General features: G+C 35.4%; 1 protein-coding gene across 6 annotated transcripts in view; it reads left to right on the top strand.

The window, feature by feature from the left end:
• Nucleotides 1-18,765, top strand: part of LOC132097507 (vinexin-like) — a 52,674-nt gene that overhangs the window by 15,731 nt on the left and 18,178 nt on the right. For 5 of the 6 annotated variants that reach the window (XM_059503253.1, XM_059503254.1, XM_059503257.1 and 2 more), the window contains exons 2-11: nucleotides 7,137-7,199; nucleotides 9,867-10,064; nucleotides 10,695-10,770; nucleotides 10,841-10,980; nucleotides 11,888-11,951; nucleotides 13,499-13,522; nucleotides 13,747-13,840; nucleotides 14,055-14,145; nucleotides 17,513-17,587; nucleotides 17,984-18,094. In XM_059503253.1, coding sequence (XP_059359236.1) covers nucleotides 7,188-7,199; nucleotides 9,867-10,064; nucleotides 10,695-10,770; nucleotides 10,841-10,980; nucleotides 11,888-11,951; nucleotides 13,499-13,522; nucleotides 13,747-13,840; nucleotides 14,055-14,145; nucleotides 17,513-17,587; nucleotides 17,984-18,094 — 885 coding nt within the window. In that variant the 5' untranslated portion in view covers nucleotides 7,137-7,187. The remainder of the gene's footprint in view (nucleotides 1-7,136; nucleotides 7,200-9,866; nucleotides 10,065-10,694; nucleotides 10,771-10,840; nucleotides 10,981-11,887; nucleotides 11,952-13,498; nucleotides 13,523-13,746; nucleotides 13,841-14,054; nucleotides 14,146-17,512; nucleotides 17,588-17,983; nucleotides 18,095-18,765) is intronic. The other variant, XM_059503255.1, reaches the window with a different exon arrangement.

Below are 18,765 nucleotides of genomic sequence, written 5' to 3' on the forward strand. Positions count from 1 at the left end.
TGGGTGGAGCTCATTCACTAATGTTCCATAGGTCACTCAGTCATACCCGAGACTTGGACTTCGTAACTGGTGACGTTGCCCTAAAAAAAAAGTTCAACCAGAAATGCCATCGTTTAACTCATCCTCCTGATGTTCCAAACCTACAGTATATGGGCTTCTTCAATGACACAAACATGCAGTTACAATTAATGGGGAATGAAGTTTTCAAAGTTTCCAAAAGCACTCCAAAGCATCGTAAATGTGGTCTATGTAACTCATGTGCTGTATTCCAAGTCAAACTAGGCTATAGTTTTATATGTTATGCACTGATAATCTTGCCCTCAGTGAGCTGTTAACTTTGAGGTGATCCAATTCAAAAGAATGATTTGAGCTTGTAATGGAATCTTATTTATCATTAAACCTTACAGTAAATATAACGCATCAGCCATATGAACTACTTTTATGGATTTTTATGGTCATTTTGGAGCTTGACAGCCCCCATTCTCATTCACTTTTATAGTATTGAAAAAAATGACCAGGATGTTTGTCAAAAAGTCACTTTTTATATTTCACAGAATCCATCCACTAAATAACTCGGGTTTTGAACGGCAAGCAGGTGAGTAAATTATGACATAAGCCTTGTTTCTATGTGAACTATCCATATAAAGTTCCCTGTGGGAAACATGATTTCACTTTACTAAATGTCTTGGATTCCCACAGAGTTTGAGCATGTGGATAGTTTTCAGAGCTATTTAAAAAGAATATAAAAGAAAGGCCATAAAAGAAAGGCATAATACTGTGATTCGGCTGGTAAATTGTTATCTCTATATAAAACCACCTGACGAAACGTTTCAGCGATGATGTCATTGGGAGTATGCCCTGAAAAAAAGAAAAATGGTAACAACCAAGTTAACTGGTTTTATTCAAGTCATTGCAATATTTCACATTCAATCTTCAAATTAATATAGAAACAACATAAAGATATTTTTAAATATTTGTTTAATGGCATCTTTTTTTATGACTGAAGGCACATTTCACTGATACTAATACTACTGATATCTCTAGGAAATTGCTTTTTTTTATATATTTAAACTTTTTTTATATATTTAAAAAGAGTTTACAGCCATTAAACTTTACAGTATAATTGAGAACTTCCGATTTTAACATTTATTTTTAAAAGTAACAACTTCTAATTGAAGTAAACTTGAAAAAAGATCTTCACATAAACACATTATAATACATGTCATATTTACCTGCGCCCTTCAGCAAGTAGGAAATATACAGAAATTTAATAAAGTTATCAAACACTAAATTCTAAATTAAATGTAGATGAATCCTTAAAGCTGCACAGCAGCTGGATAATTAGGTTATTTGGCTGCTATTATTTTAAGGGCTGACACTGCTAAATGGTCATGGACCCAAATGTGTTGTTATTACACAGCATAGAATAATCAATATAACACTGTATTTCAGGGCTATTGCTGGTTGTGGGATTAAATAGACCCTGTTATTGATGAAACCAATAAGAATGCAATTACACAATGGAGTTTGTGGTTTATAGGGTTTTATTAAAAACAATCTGGCTAAAGCAACACTCGTCTGCATAGAGCATCACTGCAGCCTGATTTATCTTCAGCATATGCAAGTGATTTGACTGCAGTAATTAACTTACTGACCCCTGCAGTTTACCAGACATTCATTAAGCAGAGTTTGTGTCCTAATCAAACCAGTTACTCATCACAGATGGCATGCATGTTCACTGCTTGGAGCTAAAGGCCGTAATGCTTAGTAATGTTGGTGCCGGAACTCTTAGTGGCTCATAAAAAGCAGAACCCTGATTAAATGTTAATGATTTTTCATTTAGGTCTTACAGATTTCCTGCATGTCTGTTCCTATAAAATAAGATGAAACGCAGATAAGGACTGAATTAAGAGCAGAAGGACAGTGTTTTGACATTTAGATTGCACTTTTCCCATGAAGCAGGCCAAAGAGCAATGCTTTTTTCTACCTATGTGTAGTCACAGCCTAAAAGACATATTTAATTCGAATATAATATTGTTCCAAATCTGTTCATTCTATTGCAGAACAAAAAAGAATTTATTTTGAAGAGTGTTTCAGCTGTTTTTGTTTATACAATTGCAGTCAAAACATAATTGAATTTAAATTGGTGGACAAAAAAAGTACAGGTTTGGAATGACTTGAGGGTGAATACATTTTTGGGTGAACTATGCCTTTAAATAGACATTCAAAGACTGTTTAAAGTGTATTGTACAGTACAGGCTTTCAAAAATCAAAAGCTCCATTCTGAATGGCTGATGTACATTTTTTCCTGGAAGTCAGGATGCAAAGGTGTTTCTGTGGTTCTAGGATCCTCTTTACTGTGTATTGCAGTATGTCAGTGCTTTATAAGTGGATGATTATTGCGGTTTTATCTGTTTTAAATGGATAAAGGTTTTTGAATGCCAAAACTTTGTTTAGATCATCCCCAGTAAATACTTTGCAGGTGACAAACACATGGCGCAATGTGGAGCTCAAAGACATTTCCAGATATTGCAGAACAGGCCAGCCATCCCATCTTGTGCCAGTGACCTCAGAGTTGTGGGATGCGTGTCTGATGTCATTGCCAAGTTCACAGAGTCCTCCGCAGGGACATTCCTCATCCCACTCGTCCACATCATCCCAATACCTCCCCTTTTATCACTTCATACTGGCTCTTCAAATACATTTCAGAATTGTGTGTTGTATACAAACATACATCGGTAGAACTGTTTCTTGAGCAGCAAATCAGCACATTAGACTGATTTCTGAAGGATCATATGATACTGAAGACTGTGATTTAGTAGATATAGACCAATATAACGTCAAATGTAGTTTATGTATATACCCTCCGGCACAGTTCTGTATGTCCCAGATGAAAACAATGGACAAATCAGGTCTGCTAGCCTGCTGTCAGAAGAATGCAACATTTATGCATTGCAGATGCTTGTTTGAGTTTTGTAATCTGCAAAAATAGCTTGGAGCGCTCAAAGCAAACAGCAGTTATGCTGAATGTGTTCTGAGGAAGAATCTGAGCATTTTTCACCAACGGATCTCTGAGGGAGACGTGACCGTATTAGGTTGTGTTTCAGGAGTCCTGAGAGAATGTTGTCGGGCGCTGTGCTCTCTCTTTCTCTCTCACACAGTGCTCATTTAGGTAATAATGGTCTGAGGAGCCAACAGCATTGCAGTCCAGTCTACAGTTTCTTCATTCGCACGTCAAGGAATAAATGTTTTGATTTAGAGATTTTTCTGTTTTAGAATGCACCTTTAAGACAGTGGTCTCAAACTGAGTAGTCATTTGATTGACTGAATATGAGTCAGCTAACTGGTCTTTAGGAAGCTCTGTATAATTAGTATGGTTTTGTCAGGGGGGACTTAAATTAGGCACGTTCTTTTGTCCAAAAACAACTAGGCTATGTGCTTCTAAAGCAGGGAAAACCTTTGATTTGAATATACACTACCATTCAAAAATTTGGGATCAGTTTGTTTGCTTATTTGTTAATTTAAGAAACCAGTACTTTATTCAGCAAAAATTAATTAAATTGATCAAACGTGAATAGTGCTGTCAATTTTTTTTTACATGACATTTACATACAGTTACGTTTATATTTTATGTATATTTATTTAATATATATTTATAAAACCTTTATTTTGGATGCGATTATTCGCTTTGCCATTACATATGAACAGCTAAATTTGGGGTCAGTAAGATAGTTAGAGACTTTTGTTCAGCAAGGATGCATTAAAGGGTTAGTTCCCCGAACTAAAAGTGACAGTAAATGCATTTATAATGTTACAAAACATTTCTATTTCAAATGTGAATATTTCAAATAGACATGAGAAGCAAATATTGATATAAAAAAGTACCAAACTTTTAAATGGTATGTATATTTCTGTAAGAGTTGTAGAGTGCAAACTGTCTGAATGTCAAACTAAAATAAACATTGAAAACTAGTCAAACTTACTCATGCCCACCATGACCCATCCCTGATTTTGAGTGCTTCAGGATTTAGTCCTCTGACAGGTTCATACAGATGTATAATTCCACATACACACAGCTCTCTTTGTCTCCTCCATACAGTACATGTGGAGACAGACAGTACAATAAATCAACTCTCCTTTACTTGTAGTTGTACTATTTCCGAACTGGCTATTGAGTATTATGTGTCTTTCTTTTATTTTGACTAAGTGACTTGAGATATATGACTTTGCAAAGCATGTCAGTCTGCAACAATGGGATTTCATAATTATAAATTAAAAAACAGGCGAAAGGTTGGTCATCTTTTTCTTTATTGTGAAATGAATGGCCTTAGTGTTTAAATTCAATGCACTGAAATCGTTACCCTTTTACAAACTGAATTCAGTTGACTGCTGACGAGAAGGAACATGAATGATTTGTTTGTAACACGTTGACATGTCAAATACAGCTGTGATCCTTGCATGTGTCACATGACGTCATGAAAGGGAAATATAAAATTTGTGGTTTGCTATGGAAAACTATTTTGTTTTTATGCTAAATTATGTGGGTTTTGAAATGTTTTTGTAATGTTTTGTACACACCCTCACGTGCCAAACCCACTTTCCTCTTATCATAACACAAAAGATGCTGTTTAGCAGAATGCCCTGGCAGTTATTTCACATACAATGAAAGTGAATGTGGATGGATTCAACCAAACTCCAATGACAAAAAGCACCAGCTTTAAAAAAAAAATGTACTACTTTTTGACTTTTGCTAATCTATGTCTAAGTCATGTAATAGCTTCTGTGAGGAACAGACAACATTTTTGTTGGAGAAAATCTGTGTTCACTTGAAAAATATTTGTGTTCCCACAGAAACTTTGCATTTACTTGCAAATCTTTTACGTTGGCTTGCAAAAAGTGTTCCCCCAAGAAATGGTTTGCTTTCAAAACTTTTGTGTTCCCCCAAGAAATTTTGTTTAATTTACAAAACTTTCCTGTTCCCACAAGAAACTTTGCATTTAAATGCAAAACCTTTGCATCCCCCCAAACAACTGTTCACTTGTAAAACTTCCCAGAAAAACTTTAGTGTTCTCCTTAAAACACTTTGTGTTTAGTCACAAAACTTCTCCATTTCCCAGAGAAACTTTCCCTGAGAATTTTTACATTCACTTTCAAATAATTAGTTGGCTTGCAAAACTTTTGTGTTCTGCAGAGTAATTTTGTTTATTTGCAAATCTTTTGCGTTGCACAGAGAAAATCTTCGTTCACTTGCAAAAGTTTTGTGTTCCCTGAAGAAACTTTGCATTTGAAATGACACGAGGGCGAATAACTGACAGAAATGTAATTTTTGAAAGAATTATTCCTTTAATGTTTAGTCCTATTTCACTTCTGTCCCAGAGTTCACTCTCATTAACAGATACAATTCATATCCATATGTGTTAATAAGCAGTGCCACTCATGCACATAAACACCCCCGCTGTGGGACCCTCACATACTGAGAGATCATTGTGAAGCACACATACATAAACACACACTCAATTGTTTTCTGTTATGCAATGTAGCTCATTCAAGACTGGTGAGTCATCTGGGCCAAGAGAATGAGAGAAGAGAATAACCCAACATATAATCCCCTGTGTGAAAAGCCCAGTGTTCATAGCAGTGGATACAGCATTCAGGAAACTGACGGCAGTCATTATGGTCTCCAGTTCATAGTTAATCATCTCACATGGAAAACACTCTAGGAGTGCTTGCTTCATGGTTGCTCTCTCAGAGCGGGAAACATTGATGTCAAATGGAAAGTTAAAGTCATATGAAACATTTTATGTTGGACACTTCCCCGGTTGCCATGATGACTAAGTTTTTTTGTGGTTTTTAAACATTTTTTTTTTTTTTTGTAGAGCTATAGGAAAATGTTTGTATGTTTGAAACAGTTTTCCACATTTTTTGGTTCAGTTATATCTAAGGATGTTTACAGCAGATATGATTGGTCATCTGTGCTGGTTTTCACACACTTATGACTTGTTGGAAAGTTTGAGCGGTGGTCATTGTTTAGTTTTTCAGTGCCATGGCAACAAAGCAGTTCACATTACAAAGTCTTGTGATTTTTTGTAGCTGTAGTTGCACTTTCTGGTCTTGCACATTTCATTTTTTATCAAAAGTGTTGAAGCAATCAGAAATGAACTCTGACAAACCGACAGCGCAGATTGAGGTTATATCATGGTAGAGTACGTTGTTACAGCCACTGTGAGCATCCAAGACAAGGCCATGACAATGAGAGAGCAAAACATGCAAAGAACTGTTGGGATTGAATCCAATAATATCCATATCATCCATGTGTATGATTAGAGAAATAAAATACAGGGAGGTGCCATTATGAAGCCTAAGAAGCCTAACACAGACCAAACGAAATTGGGAAATACATTTTATTGAAAAATTTTAAAAATTAAGTTGCATTTGCTTTAAAATAAATAAATGAAATGGAATTAAAAATTGCAATTAAAAAAAAAGTATTCTATTTTAAAATACTTTGAAATGTAATTTATTCCTTTAATTTAAAGGTGTATTTTCAGCATTATTACTCCAGTCTTCGGTGTCACATGATCCTTCAGAAATCATTCTAATATGCTGATTTATAATCAATGTTGAAAACAGTTGTGCTTTCATATTTTTGGGACCTGTGATACGTACTTCAGGATTCTTTGATAAATAAAAAGTTAAGCGGACTTAAATCGTTTTTTTTATTATCAATTAGTGTTCTTAAAGATATTGTCACTTATTTTTGCAGTTTGCCATGTTTCAGTCACTTCTTTATATTTGTTCTGTAGTCAACAGAAAAATGCATATATTTAAATGTATTAAACAAATATATACATGAGAAGAGCTTTATATGAAATTTAGCTGTAATACAAATATGGATGCAAAAATGACTCAGTGATGTCATCAATATGCTAATTATCACATGATGCCATCTGTTGACTTTTTTTGTGCAGGATTTAGTGCTTTCCATTGAACGTACAGTAGATGGCAAGCGTGGTAGTAGTGAGCGGTGTTAACAGACTAGTTCAAGAGTTACACCAGTAACTGAATACTGTTGTCAGTCACTGATATAAATCAAAAAAGAAAGAAATAACAGTAATTTAAAATGCTGTTTCTTTCAGGCAGTGAGTCTGAGATCTGACTGATTACTGACCAGGATCCCTGCAGATGACATGCAGTCTCAGGTAAGAGCATCTAAAGAAGTTCAAAGCTTGCTCTCTGTTTTTCTCAATCTGCTAACCCCATGTTAATGTGAGGTGCTTTGCACTTGCACGTACTTATGATCCTTGGCAGCTCCTGGGCAGTTCAGCATCACCTTGAAAGATGCCCTGGAAGCACAGAAAAAAAGAAACGTTACAATCAGCCCTTTACACAATGACAGGAGGAGAGAAAGAGAGAGCTATTTATGGACTAGACTTGGATTTCCATGAAAAAGCCCCAGTCCCTGTTCCCCCAGCTCACAAAGCATCTCCATGATTTAACAAGATACAGTTTCACCATCTGTGAGAACACAGGGATCTTCCCATGACCCCTAGAGTTCACATGGAGAGAGGGAGCATTATTCAGGTCACAGAGAGAGCAGTCAGTGAGGGATGGTGGGGTTCGAGTCAAGAGGAAGAGGAAAGGAGGTCAGGAGGACGTTTCACAATGATGCTAACTTAACCTGTTATTCACGGTGAACTCTTCATGACTCTGTTGGCTGAGAGTCACACCTTAGAGAGTTTGAATGAGGGAGCTCAGTAAAACAGGGCCCTGTAATGAGGTAGTCGTTTCTTCTCTTGTGGCCCCTCAAACTACGCCACAAAGAGTCTTTCTCTGTAAGAAGCTGGAAAATCCATAATCTATAACGGACGAGGATGGACAGTTTGTATTTGATACTTTGAATGAATAACAAATGGAGCTGACCAGAGAGCAGATTTATTATTGCTAAAGTTGCTTCCCGAAACCCTTTCAAAAAAGGTCAGGGGCAAAAATATAAAACATAATATGATAATACGTTTTAATATTTATCAATAGCAACGTTTACCAAAACCAGAATTGAAAGTTTCATTTAGCCAAAGAAATCAGAAATCAGATCTCAGTAGCTAGACTTGGTTAATTGGGTAACTGAACTCTTTATTCTGTTCAGATGATAAATTAAACCAGTCATAATAAAGTTATTCAGGAATGAGCTGCGTTTTGGTATGTCATCCCAACTAAATCTACATATTGCTATTTTAGCAGTTTTTGTTCACTGCGAAGTGTATCCTTATGAAAAACTGTAAAACAACGAAAACTGTTAAAATAGTTGTTATTTTTAATTTATTGTTTATTGTAATAAAGCTGAAATAAAATGTAATATAAAAATTGGATGAAATTAGTGCTGTGAAGTGATTAATCGCATCCAAAATGAAAGTTTTTGTTTACATATTTGAGTGTGTACTGTGTTTATTTATTATTTATATAGAAACATGCAAACATGCACACTTTATATTTTGAAAATATTAGCATGTGTATATATATTAATATATTTTATAATATATATTAATATATTTAATATATAAACATAACATGTTTTTCTCAAATATATACATGCATGTGTTTGTATTTATATATTTATATATACATAATAAATGTACACAGTATATACTCATATATTATGTTAACAAAAACTTTTCTTTTGGATGCGATAAATTGCAATTAATCATTTGACTGCACTAGAGCAAATGAAATCAATAACAAGTGAAAATAGAAATATTGCTTTGTAGGGGTGCACCTATCGAGATCGGCTGATCGTTAATTCGCATCTCGCCAGTAAAGGCGGTTATCTAATAAGCGGTAAATTCCATCAGGTGCGTGATTTCACATAGAGCCGCTGTTACTACACAGAGCCGTTGTTAACTGTCTAGTTGCGCAAATAAACGCTGATGATGAACGTGGATTTGCGCAGCTTCTCAGTTAACAACGGCTCTGTGTAGTAACAGCTGCTCTATGTGAAATCACGCACCTGATGGAATTAACCGCTGATTACACAACCGGCTTTACTGATGAGATGCGCATAACGATGGGCCGATCTCGATCGGTGCACCCCTATTGCTTTGGCAACGAAAGTATAAATGAAATAAGTTGAAGTACTAAAAATTCATATATTTAAAACTGAAATGTAAAAATATAAATAAAATTGTATTTAACTGTATTTATAATATATAAAAATGAAAAAAAGTTAAAAGTTTTACAATTAAATGAATGTACTAAATGCAAATATTGAAGGACATATATCTTTAAATACCCTTATGTAATTTTATTTCATTAAAATTATTTTATATGCACATACAATTTAAAAAAATATACAGTACACTAGAAGTACACTAGAAGTGCACATTCAGTATAATTAAATGCACTTCTTTTTTCTCTAGGGTAATCAGAAGAGGAATAAACCTTAGTTACAGTATAAAACAACTGGGGCTAACTGCTAAAACTAACTATCTAAACCTTCACTTCCTGTTCTTGAGAACATGACTGAATGTCTTAAGCATGTTTTCTTTGGAAACTGTGATTCAGCTCAGTGGGTAGCACCGTCACCTCACAGCAGTCCCAGCTGAGTCAGTGGAGTTTGCATGTTCTCCTCATCTCTGTGTGGCTTTCCCCCATAATCCAAAGACATTCGGCATAGGTGACTTGGACACTATAAACTGCCTGGGCCCTGTTGTTTAGGGTGTCTCCCACCTGGCTATGTCCCAAAACACTGGGATGGTTTCCAGCCCTGTGACCCTGTGGAGCATAAAGCAGTATGGAAAATGGTTAAATAGATGGATGGAAACAGTGATTTGAGATAGGCCTAATACAATATAAAACCTGTGTTTTTCTCTCAGAGAAGAGTGGCGGTGCATGACCATCTCAATGGCTCGCGGATCATTTTCTCGGATGAGGCTCTTCCCGGCAGTGGATCCAGACAGCACTTCATGGCTCCGGATATGACCCAGGAAGTAGTCGTAATCTCTCCTGGTCTTCCTACACTGCCCTCAAGTCCGTTCCACATCAGCTCAGCCCCTGCGTCTTCACAGCACAAGGCAAGAGCACAGCCGTAACACATTACTGCTGCAGACGAGTGTGGATGACTTTATTATTCATGTGCACTGGGGTCCAGAAGTCTAAAACCACACTGAAAATCTAAATGTAATCTTAACCTGGACACACAGTAAACTGATAAAACAATATTTAAGAAAAATGTTAGGTTCTGCAGCTTTCTAGGTCACTATATATATATATATATATATATATATATATATATATATATATATATATATATATATAAAGGATGAATGAATAACACTGCTTTGACTTGGACAGGACTGAATGTGTGCAGACACTTAACTTATATTGTTCTGCCCCCTTGTGGTGATATTTAAAAAAAAAAAGAATATAGTTTGCCAATCCTGTTTACAGAAACTTGAATTTTTTTAAATTATTTGTAATATTTAAATATAGTGTCCCCAAGCGAAGTATTTTAACACTTAATCTACTTTGAATGCGACTGCATTAGATATCACTCCAACTGGCATGTTTTTGGGACATTTTTGTTGTTGTTGTATAACTGATATGTGCTATATACAGTATAACTAACGTTTCCTATTTACATTATACTCTTTAATTCACTATTAGAATATGATTGTCATATGACTGTGCCCTAATGTTTCCAGCAGGTCGCAGAGGTCAATGGAGGTGGATTAACAAGACAGAGTTTCGGATCCTACTACGGGCCGACTCAGACAAATGGTAACAAAACTTTTGATAAGTTTTGATATCACTCTACTAAATTGTGTTAAATTGTCTCTCTGTCTTTCAGTTGGATTATCCAATGGTGGGACACGGACCGGAGGTTCTGCCACGTTGCCCAGGACGTCTTGTACCGGAGAGGAGCGCTTAATCAAGTTCTCTGGAATAGGTCCTGTAGATGAGACAGGCATGCCAATCGCATCCCGATCTGTGAGTCTCACTCAACCACTGCAGTCCCAGGATGCATTGCTGTGTCACACCTTCAGACAGTTAGAAATAACAATGAAATCAATAACTATTGTTTCTTTTATATGTAAATTAGCCATGAATACACAGTGTGCTGGTTATCAGCAGAATATTATAGTCAATATAGTATATATATATATATATATATATATATATATACACACACACATACACTTTATATACGGTGTATATATTGTATTATTTATTTATTTATATAAGCTATTTTGGCAAGTGTAACTATAACTAAAAATAACAAAAATCAGAAATAAAACTGAATAAATACTATATATATATATATATATATATATATATATATACACAAAATACTAATAAAAATACCTAACTAAAACAACAAAATTACTAAAACTTTAACTAAAATGGCAAAAAGTATAACATTAAATACAGAAAAGAAAGAAAGAAATTAAACATAATTTCTCAAAATATTGATAAAAATATGAGAATATCTCAAAACTTATGTATTTGAGAGGAAAGATTTGGTAAGTTATAGATATTAAGAACGTCTCTTGTGTTAATTTTATTGTTCTTACCCCATTAGCAAATTATTAAATATAAATCTCGCTGAATTTTTTATAATTTTTTATTATAAAAACAAGAAAAAGTGTTTGCCAGCGGGGTATGAAAAACTTAAAGATATGCTCAAGATATAATAATATAAAAAAATCAATATATATTTTTAGAATTTTATTAAATTATTTGTTAAGCTTTTTTTTTTTTAATTATTCTGCTGAGATATTTTACTTGTAAACAAGACAAAAATATTGATTACAAATATTTAGTACACCATTTATGCCAGCATGTTTTGTTTTTATTTAAAACAATGCATTTTTCTCTTTCCCAACCCTTTCATCAGAGCGTAAACAAACCCAAGGACTGGTATAGGAGCATGTTTAGACAAATCCACAAGAAACCAGAGGGTATGTGCTCTCCTCCTATCTCTCTCTCTGAAAAAATGAGGAAATTCCTCTCCATTATTGTCTGTCACATTCTGCACTGATCCAGAAAGAATAAAGCCAAACTCTTGGTTAGAAATTTTAGACCTCATTTCTTGAACATTGTTTAACCTTTCAGCACATGTGGAGCTCACTGAGAAGTGACCCTTTGAAAGTGGAACCAGATAGGCTTTGCTGAGCATGATGCGATTCAGGATACCGAACTGTGCCTTTGCCTCAGCAGTGAAGCTTCTGAGTTAGAAGTTTTCAAAGTCATAAAAATGTAAAGAGCACAAACTATTATTGTAAACAATGAAACTGGTTTTAGCTGGTTTTAGACAACAGCAGCAGACGCGTGTAGGTTTGCTGTAACACAAACTCCTGCTTTACCACTGACTGCTGTTACCAAACTTCACAAAATCCCTCTGGGATATTTGGCCAGAGTCCTGCGCTTGATTAATGTACAGAAGTTTCCAGTTTAATAACTGGAACAGCAGCTGATGTAGTTGAGTAAATATGAACAACATAAAGCTGCGTTACACATCTTGTTCAGTGTGTTTTCATAGACACCTGGTTTAACTCAGACTTACTGAGCTTATAGAAAGAAGGAAGTTAATAGCTGGCTGTCATGTGATCATCTTACATGGTATCTGGTCTTTAAATAGTATAGTAAGTGGGTCATTAAAAATGACACTTTTATCCAAAGAGACTTACATTACAATTATTACGCAGTCATTCATTCTCCCATGATTTTAATGGTGATATAGTTCATGATTGCTTGGTGTTAACCAGAAAAGCTCTTATGATTAAGGACTAAATCACATCAGCTCCTAGATATTGAGGAGGTTTTAGATAGCTATAAAGATGCAGCCAAACATCTGAAGTTCAGTACAGTTTAATGTATATTTTTATGGATTTTAGGTATGTATTAATACTACAATTCTGGCACGTTGCTTTTTATTTATTTGCTTGTTTTTTTTATGTCCAATAACTGATACATACAGTATTATATAATCTACACTATTCTTCAGATGTTTGGTTTTGATATTTTAAATATTTTGAGAGAAGTCTCTTCTGCTCACCGAGGCTGAATTGATTTAATACAGTATAAAAACACAGACATTGTGAAATATTATTACTATTTAAAAAAAATGGGTTTGTATTTAAATATATTTTCAAATGTAATTTATTCCTGTGATGCAAAGCTAAATTTTCAGCATCATTACTCAGTGCCATAAGATCCCTCAGAAACATTTCTTGTTATTATCAGTTTTGAAGACAGTTTCTAAATTTTTATGGAAACTTTGATACATTTTTATGGATTTTTTTTTTATGTGATAACCGTTTTATACAGCTATACACTATTTTGTATAAATATAAAAATAAAATATTCAAACATTCTAAACATCTAATATTTGCCCGTAGTTGATATGGTAGCAATATATCATGCATGCCTAATTAGTTAGTAAAGCTAATATAGCTATATTAGGGTCATTTCTTGTAATTTAACTTGTATGTTTTTACTCTTGCAGAGTCTGAGCTTGACTGGAGAGAAAGTGAGTAGCTGAATAGTTCATATGAAATCATTAGACTTTTTTTCTGGGCTCTATATTCTGTGATTCACAATTACTGTATGTCTTTTACACTTATTTGTGCCCAATTAAATTGTTAAAGCTTGGTATTTGATGTATAGAGATAAAGAAATTATTCTCAGTTTGAATAATAGTGTGAAGTATCTACTGTATACGCTCATTAAAATGTCTTTTTTCAATGGCAACAGGGAAGCTGTCATCATCTCCTCCTCCAGATTCTGTCCAGCAGGACGGGCGCTCAAACCCCTTCACCCTCACCCCTCACGGAGCCCTGCCCGACTGGTGAGAGAGAGAGAGAGAGAGAGAGAGACGGAGAGAGAGAGAAAGAGAGAGAGAGAGAGAGAGAGAGAGAGAGAGAGAGAGAGAGAGAGAGAGAGAGAGAGAGAGAGAGAGATAGAGTTACACAGACACTGGGCAGGTTAGGATCTGTTTCTGCAAGAAACAACGATTGCGTAGTAAAGTGGCCTGTGTGTGTGTGTGTGTGTGTGTGTTACAGGGCTGATCTGGGCGACACAGGGAAGCACCCAGAACCCAAGAGTATTTTTGACTTTGAGCCTGGAAAGGGAGCAGAAGAGGACCGTAGTCGGGTAAGAGACATTAACCATCACCTCTGCAGCTTAACTAGAAATATTGGAAACTAGAAAAAGGCTGGTGGGGTTTGTGTATTATAAAATGAAGCTGAGCTGAAAGGCATTCAAATGGCACGTTGTTTTACAAAACACTTTTTTTTTATGTTGCCACTTGTCTAGAGTTGTCTGTTGAAAGCTTTTGTTACTGTCTATCGGCATTTTGTAAGTGGGTTAGTTAGTTTGTCACTTTTACTAATGCTTATACTTAGGTCAGGGTTCATGCAAGGTGCTTTAATTTTGAGTTTTGAATTCAGACTTCTGCTTTTTTTAAATTTTTTTATTAACGATTGAGTGAAGAGAAGATGCTTGGAAAAGTAGTTGGTCCTGTCCTGCTATATATACATATATATATATATATATATATATATATATATATATATATATATATGTGAGGATTATATATCACTTGGTACAGTGGGGTGTGACTAAGTAAAAATACATTTATATCCTCAGACTTCATTCACAATTACATTAGTTCACTCTCAGAATAAATGTTGTACCTTCAGGGGTAAAGCATCTTGTCACTGGGGCTTTACCCTTAAAGGGACATCTCTGTCCCTTTAGCACCTTTAAGGTACATATATTACATATTTTAAGGTGCATATTTCTGTTTGTGCACATTTGTATGTTAATTAGTGAAAATTGTGCTGGGAAAAGCTTGTGTATGCGTAGCAGTTATAGTAATCATCACTCGATTTTGGCGAGATTCTGAGAAACTGGCTTGACTTGACACTCCTCTCTAAAAGTCTCTAAAAGTCAGAGGTTTAAAACTACAAGACATTTTAAGCTTTATGTTCTTTATAAATATATGCATTTGAAGTGAATATTCAGACTGCACTGAATAACTGGCCATGGAAAGGTGTAGGAACATGCTCTTGTATAATGATGCTGTTAGGTGTGATCTATACCCGATTAAGATCAGATATCCTTTTAAGAACGAGGTGTTTTAGTCTCAAAGCTTTAAAGGGATAGTGGACTGGTGGAATGCCAACACACGGTAACAAAAAGACTTTCAACAGACACTATAATGCTTTGGACAACTGGCAAGTAAAAAATAAAGTGTGTTAGAACTGCAAAAATATGCCATCTGGATGCTTTTTGGCAACTTTTCCCTCTAAAAATCAAATGATACACAGACCCGGTCCCCGGTGCCAGTCCATCTGATTCAAATCATAGCTTTGGTGAGAAAACTTTATTCCTAAATTTGCTTATTGTGAGACCTGAGCAGTCACATTTGAACGAGATTCACACCTCAGTGCGTTTGACATATGAAGAGGAGGAGTGAGCACTTTGCTTTCTGGTTTCTACTTGTACACGTTAGTTTGGACTTGATCATCTGGAAGTTGGAACAAAAGCTCTGTGACAACAGATTCTGCCAAAAAGGTGTTCAGTTTTATTAGAAATATTAATAATACAGCTCAAATAATCAGAGACATGGTTATGGTAAGGGGCATCTGTATGTCCATATACTGTTGTGCTGGATGTTTATGCTTTCTGTAAAGGTTAATAATCACTTATTTCCTCAGTAATTATGAATCAGAATGATTTTTTACTTGGCTCTGACATCACAAAGTTGTGTTATTCGAGGGCCATGAGAGAATATGGATTATTAGTTAATATAAATTCTCAGATTAAGATGTTTGTCAGGACCCCTGATTGTTTATGACTGAATTTATGTTTGGCTCAGTGTGAATATGAGAATGAAAGAATCTATTGTTTTGTCTCCAGTTGTGGAGCTGTGCGAAGGAAGGCAGTCTTGTGATGCGTATTAAACCTGTTAACCGCTTGTGTGATTTAACAGCACCGTAGTTTGTAGAGCTGTCAATAGCTGTTTCTACTTTCAGACTGTTTTCCCTTAATGTGACAGCTGTCACTAAAGACAGCCTTATTTTGTTAACATATTAGAAAGGAGACGTCACTTATCTTGTCTTAGTTAGTTAACAGTTCTGGATGTCTGACTTGGCTTCAATAAGATTATTATCTGCCAAGATATGTGAGAGTGAGGAGCTTTTCACATGATCCTACCTGTCTGGAGCGCTTGTAAAACAGCAAATTGTTGAAGTCTGCTCTTTACCTAACAATTAAATGAGGCCAAACACATCAGGTTTATAGTTACATGGCTCCTAAGTTCTTACGTGTGTCTTGTACTTGTAGGTCTTATAAATTTTAATATCACTAAGTGCGTTTACTTGCACATTCATAAACTGATTATGCTTAATAAGATGACAACGAGTGTGGTCATGTAAACGGATTAAACCGTTTTCCTTTATATGCCTATGGTCATAATCAGCTTATTCCTAAACCAATCGGCACATGGGTGTTTACTGTACACTGTTAAAAATATTCCGTAAAATATACGGTAAAAAACCGGCAGCTGTGGTTGCCAGAATTATACCGTAAAAAATACGGTAAAACTGTTGTAGGTTTAACGGTTTTACTTTATATTTACAGTTTAATACCATAATTTAACTGATATAATATTAATATATTAACTTATTAAAGCACTGAAATCTGTTTTGTACCTTTGTATTACACTGGTAACCACCAAAAGCAGGTGGTGTTGAGAGAGAGAAATGTGGTGAAACAAAGCCCATCACAAGCAGCTTTTAAATAATAAGATAAATAGAAGGTGCACGGTGTCATTCACACAAGCACTAAACACCATCATGGTGAGACTCATTAAACTGAAATATGCAATAAACATTAATTTAACAACATTTTATGTAACATACAAACCTAATAAACATAACAGATGAGAAAAAATTAAGAAGAAACATAGTTATTTCAAAGAAAAAACATCAAATTCAAACAAAATTTGAAATGCAACGCAGAGAATTCTGGGAACGTAAGTTTACGGGTTTTCCCTGTAAAGTTTACTTTTAGGAAATTACCGTTAACCAGTAAACAGGTTTGTACTGTAGCATTTTCACAGTTTTTTACCGTTAAAATCACAGTAATTTTTTACAGTGTATGTTTTCATATGCTACCACCAGGAAATAACCAGATTTTTAATACAGTTTTGAAAACGCAGTTTACATGCATTGCCAGATTATTGATTTGCATGTAAACCAATAAATCGGGCAATTTTAATAAACTGATTTTATAGTTATTAGTGTATTAGGGATGTGCATCTTCATAACTGAGGCTGATGTGATTTGAATCTTGATGCATTTCCTACATTAGGATACATTAAAGATACATATGAAGCAGCTACCAGTGCAATGCAATATGATCCGATTTCGATTTGATTCAACACTATGTGATTCAAAAATACAATATGGTTATGAATGTGGCTTAATGATACTGTACTATTGTTGTTTTTCAGTCTCTGAGATCTGAGTCACAGCTGCCTTCATATCACAGCCCAGTGAAACCTCACTCCCAGTCTCCTTCCATAGAGGTGAGTGTCTGACATCCATCTGCACATCTCACTTTCCGACAATCTGCATGTTTATTTTGAATTTTCTTGCAGTAGCCTACTATTAAAAGTGCATTTGTTACAGTGTCGCATCATTTACTGATTAAAAATCTGTTCTGGGTAAGCCTTCAGTCTGAAGAAGATATTGTAATATCTTACGTAATCAACATAATCTGAATAAATGAAGGCAGATTCTTTTCCCGCTCTTCTCCTATGAAAATATTGGACATGGAATATTATCACCATTCATTATACTGTGTTTAAAGAATCTTCACACTTTCAAAGTTTCATTTACATGAAATTGCATGAAGTCCCAGATTGCGTTTGGACCAACACATCATTTCCAGTGTGTCACCTGGCTGTCATGCTGTTGTGCAGGCGACGCTTGTGTCAGAGCTGAACCGCTTTGAGGCGGAGCTGGACTCAGACATTCGTGGTCTGGAGAGGAGACTGTCCCAGAAGCAGCAGCAGCGGCGAGGCAGGGGTGAGGTACTGACCCTCCCATCTACACATCACACTCACAGTTAAACCCTCTGTCACACACCTCCATGAAACCACACTTGAATATTTATTCTAACTTTATGATCTAAAAATGAACATTTTAAATAACTAAACTGTTTTGCAAGTCTTCCTGTCAATCCAGTTGAAATTCCAGTTTGATTTATTGTGTTTTGTGGCCTGTTCATTTCAAACACATACTCAGAATACTTCAGTTCTGAATTTTGCCCAGCAAATACTAAACAAATACTTTCTTGGAAGTTTTAGAGAGCGAGAGTCAAAGGAAAACAGAGACACAGCAGTTAGATAAGACAGAGTTTTGTGAAGTATTTGGCGTACTGTATCAGTTGCTCTAAATGGCTTTTAAATCTTTTGGACTTCTAGCTAGACTTTAGTCATCCATGAAGGCCTCATTGATTTCTTTAAAATTCCCACACCCTTCAGACAAGGTATTAATCTTAAGCTCTCTTTTGTTATGCCAAAAAAAAGGTCCACTGTTATCTTCCTGTCAGTGTGCTTCAGGTTGCTGGATGTTGGCTCTGATCTGACAGCTGTGCATGCTGATCCTCTCTGTCACTTCCTGACATGCCGAACAGCCAAAGTCTGCAGCCGCCCACTGCTGAGCCTTCGTTTGAGTCACGCCAACCTGCGCAGTGTCTGCT

The sequence above is a fragment of the Carassius carassius genome, chromosome 21 (genome assembly GCF_963082965.1).
Source record: "Carassius carassius chromosome 21, fCarCar2.1, whole genome shotgun sequence".
Lineage (NCBI taxonomy): Eukaryota > Metazoa > Chordata > Actinopteri > Cypriniformes > Cyprinidae > Carassius > Carassius carassius.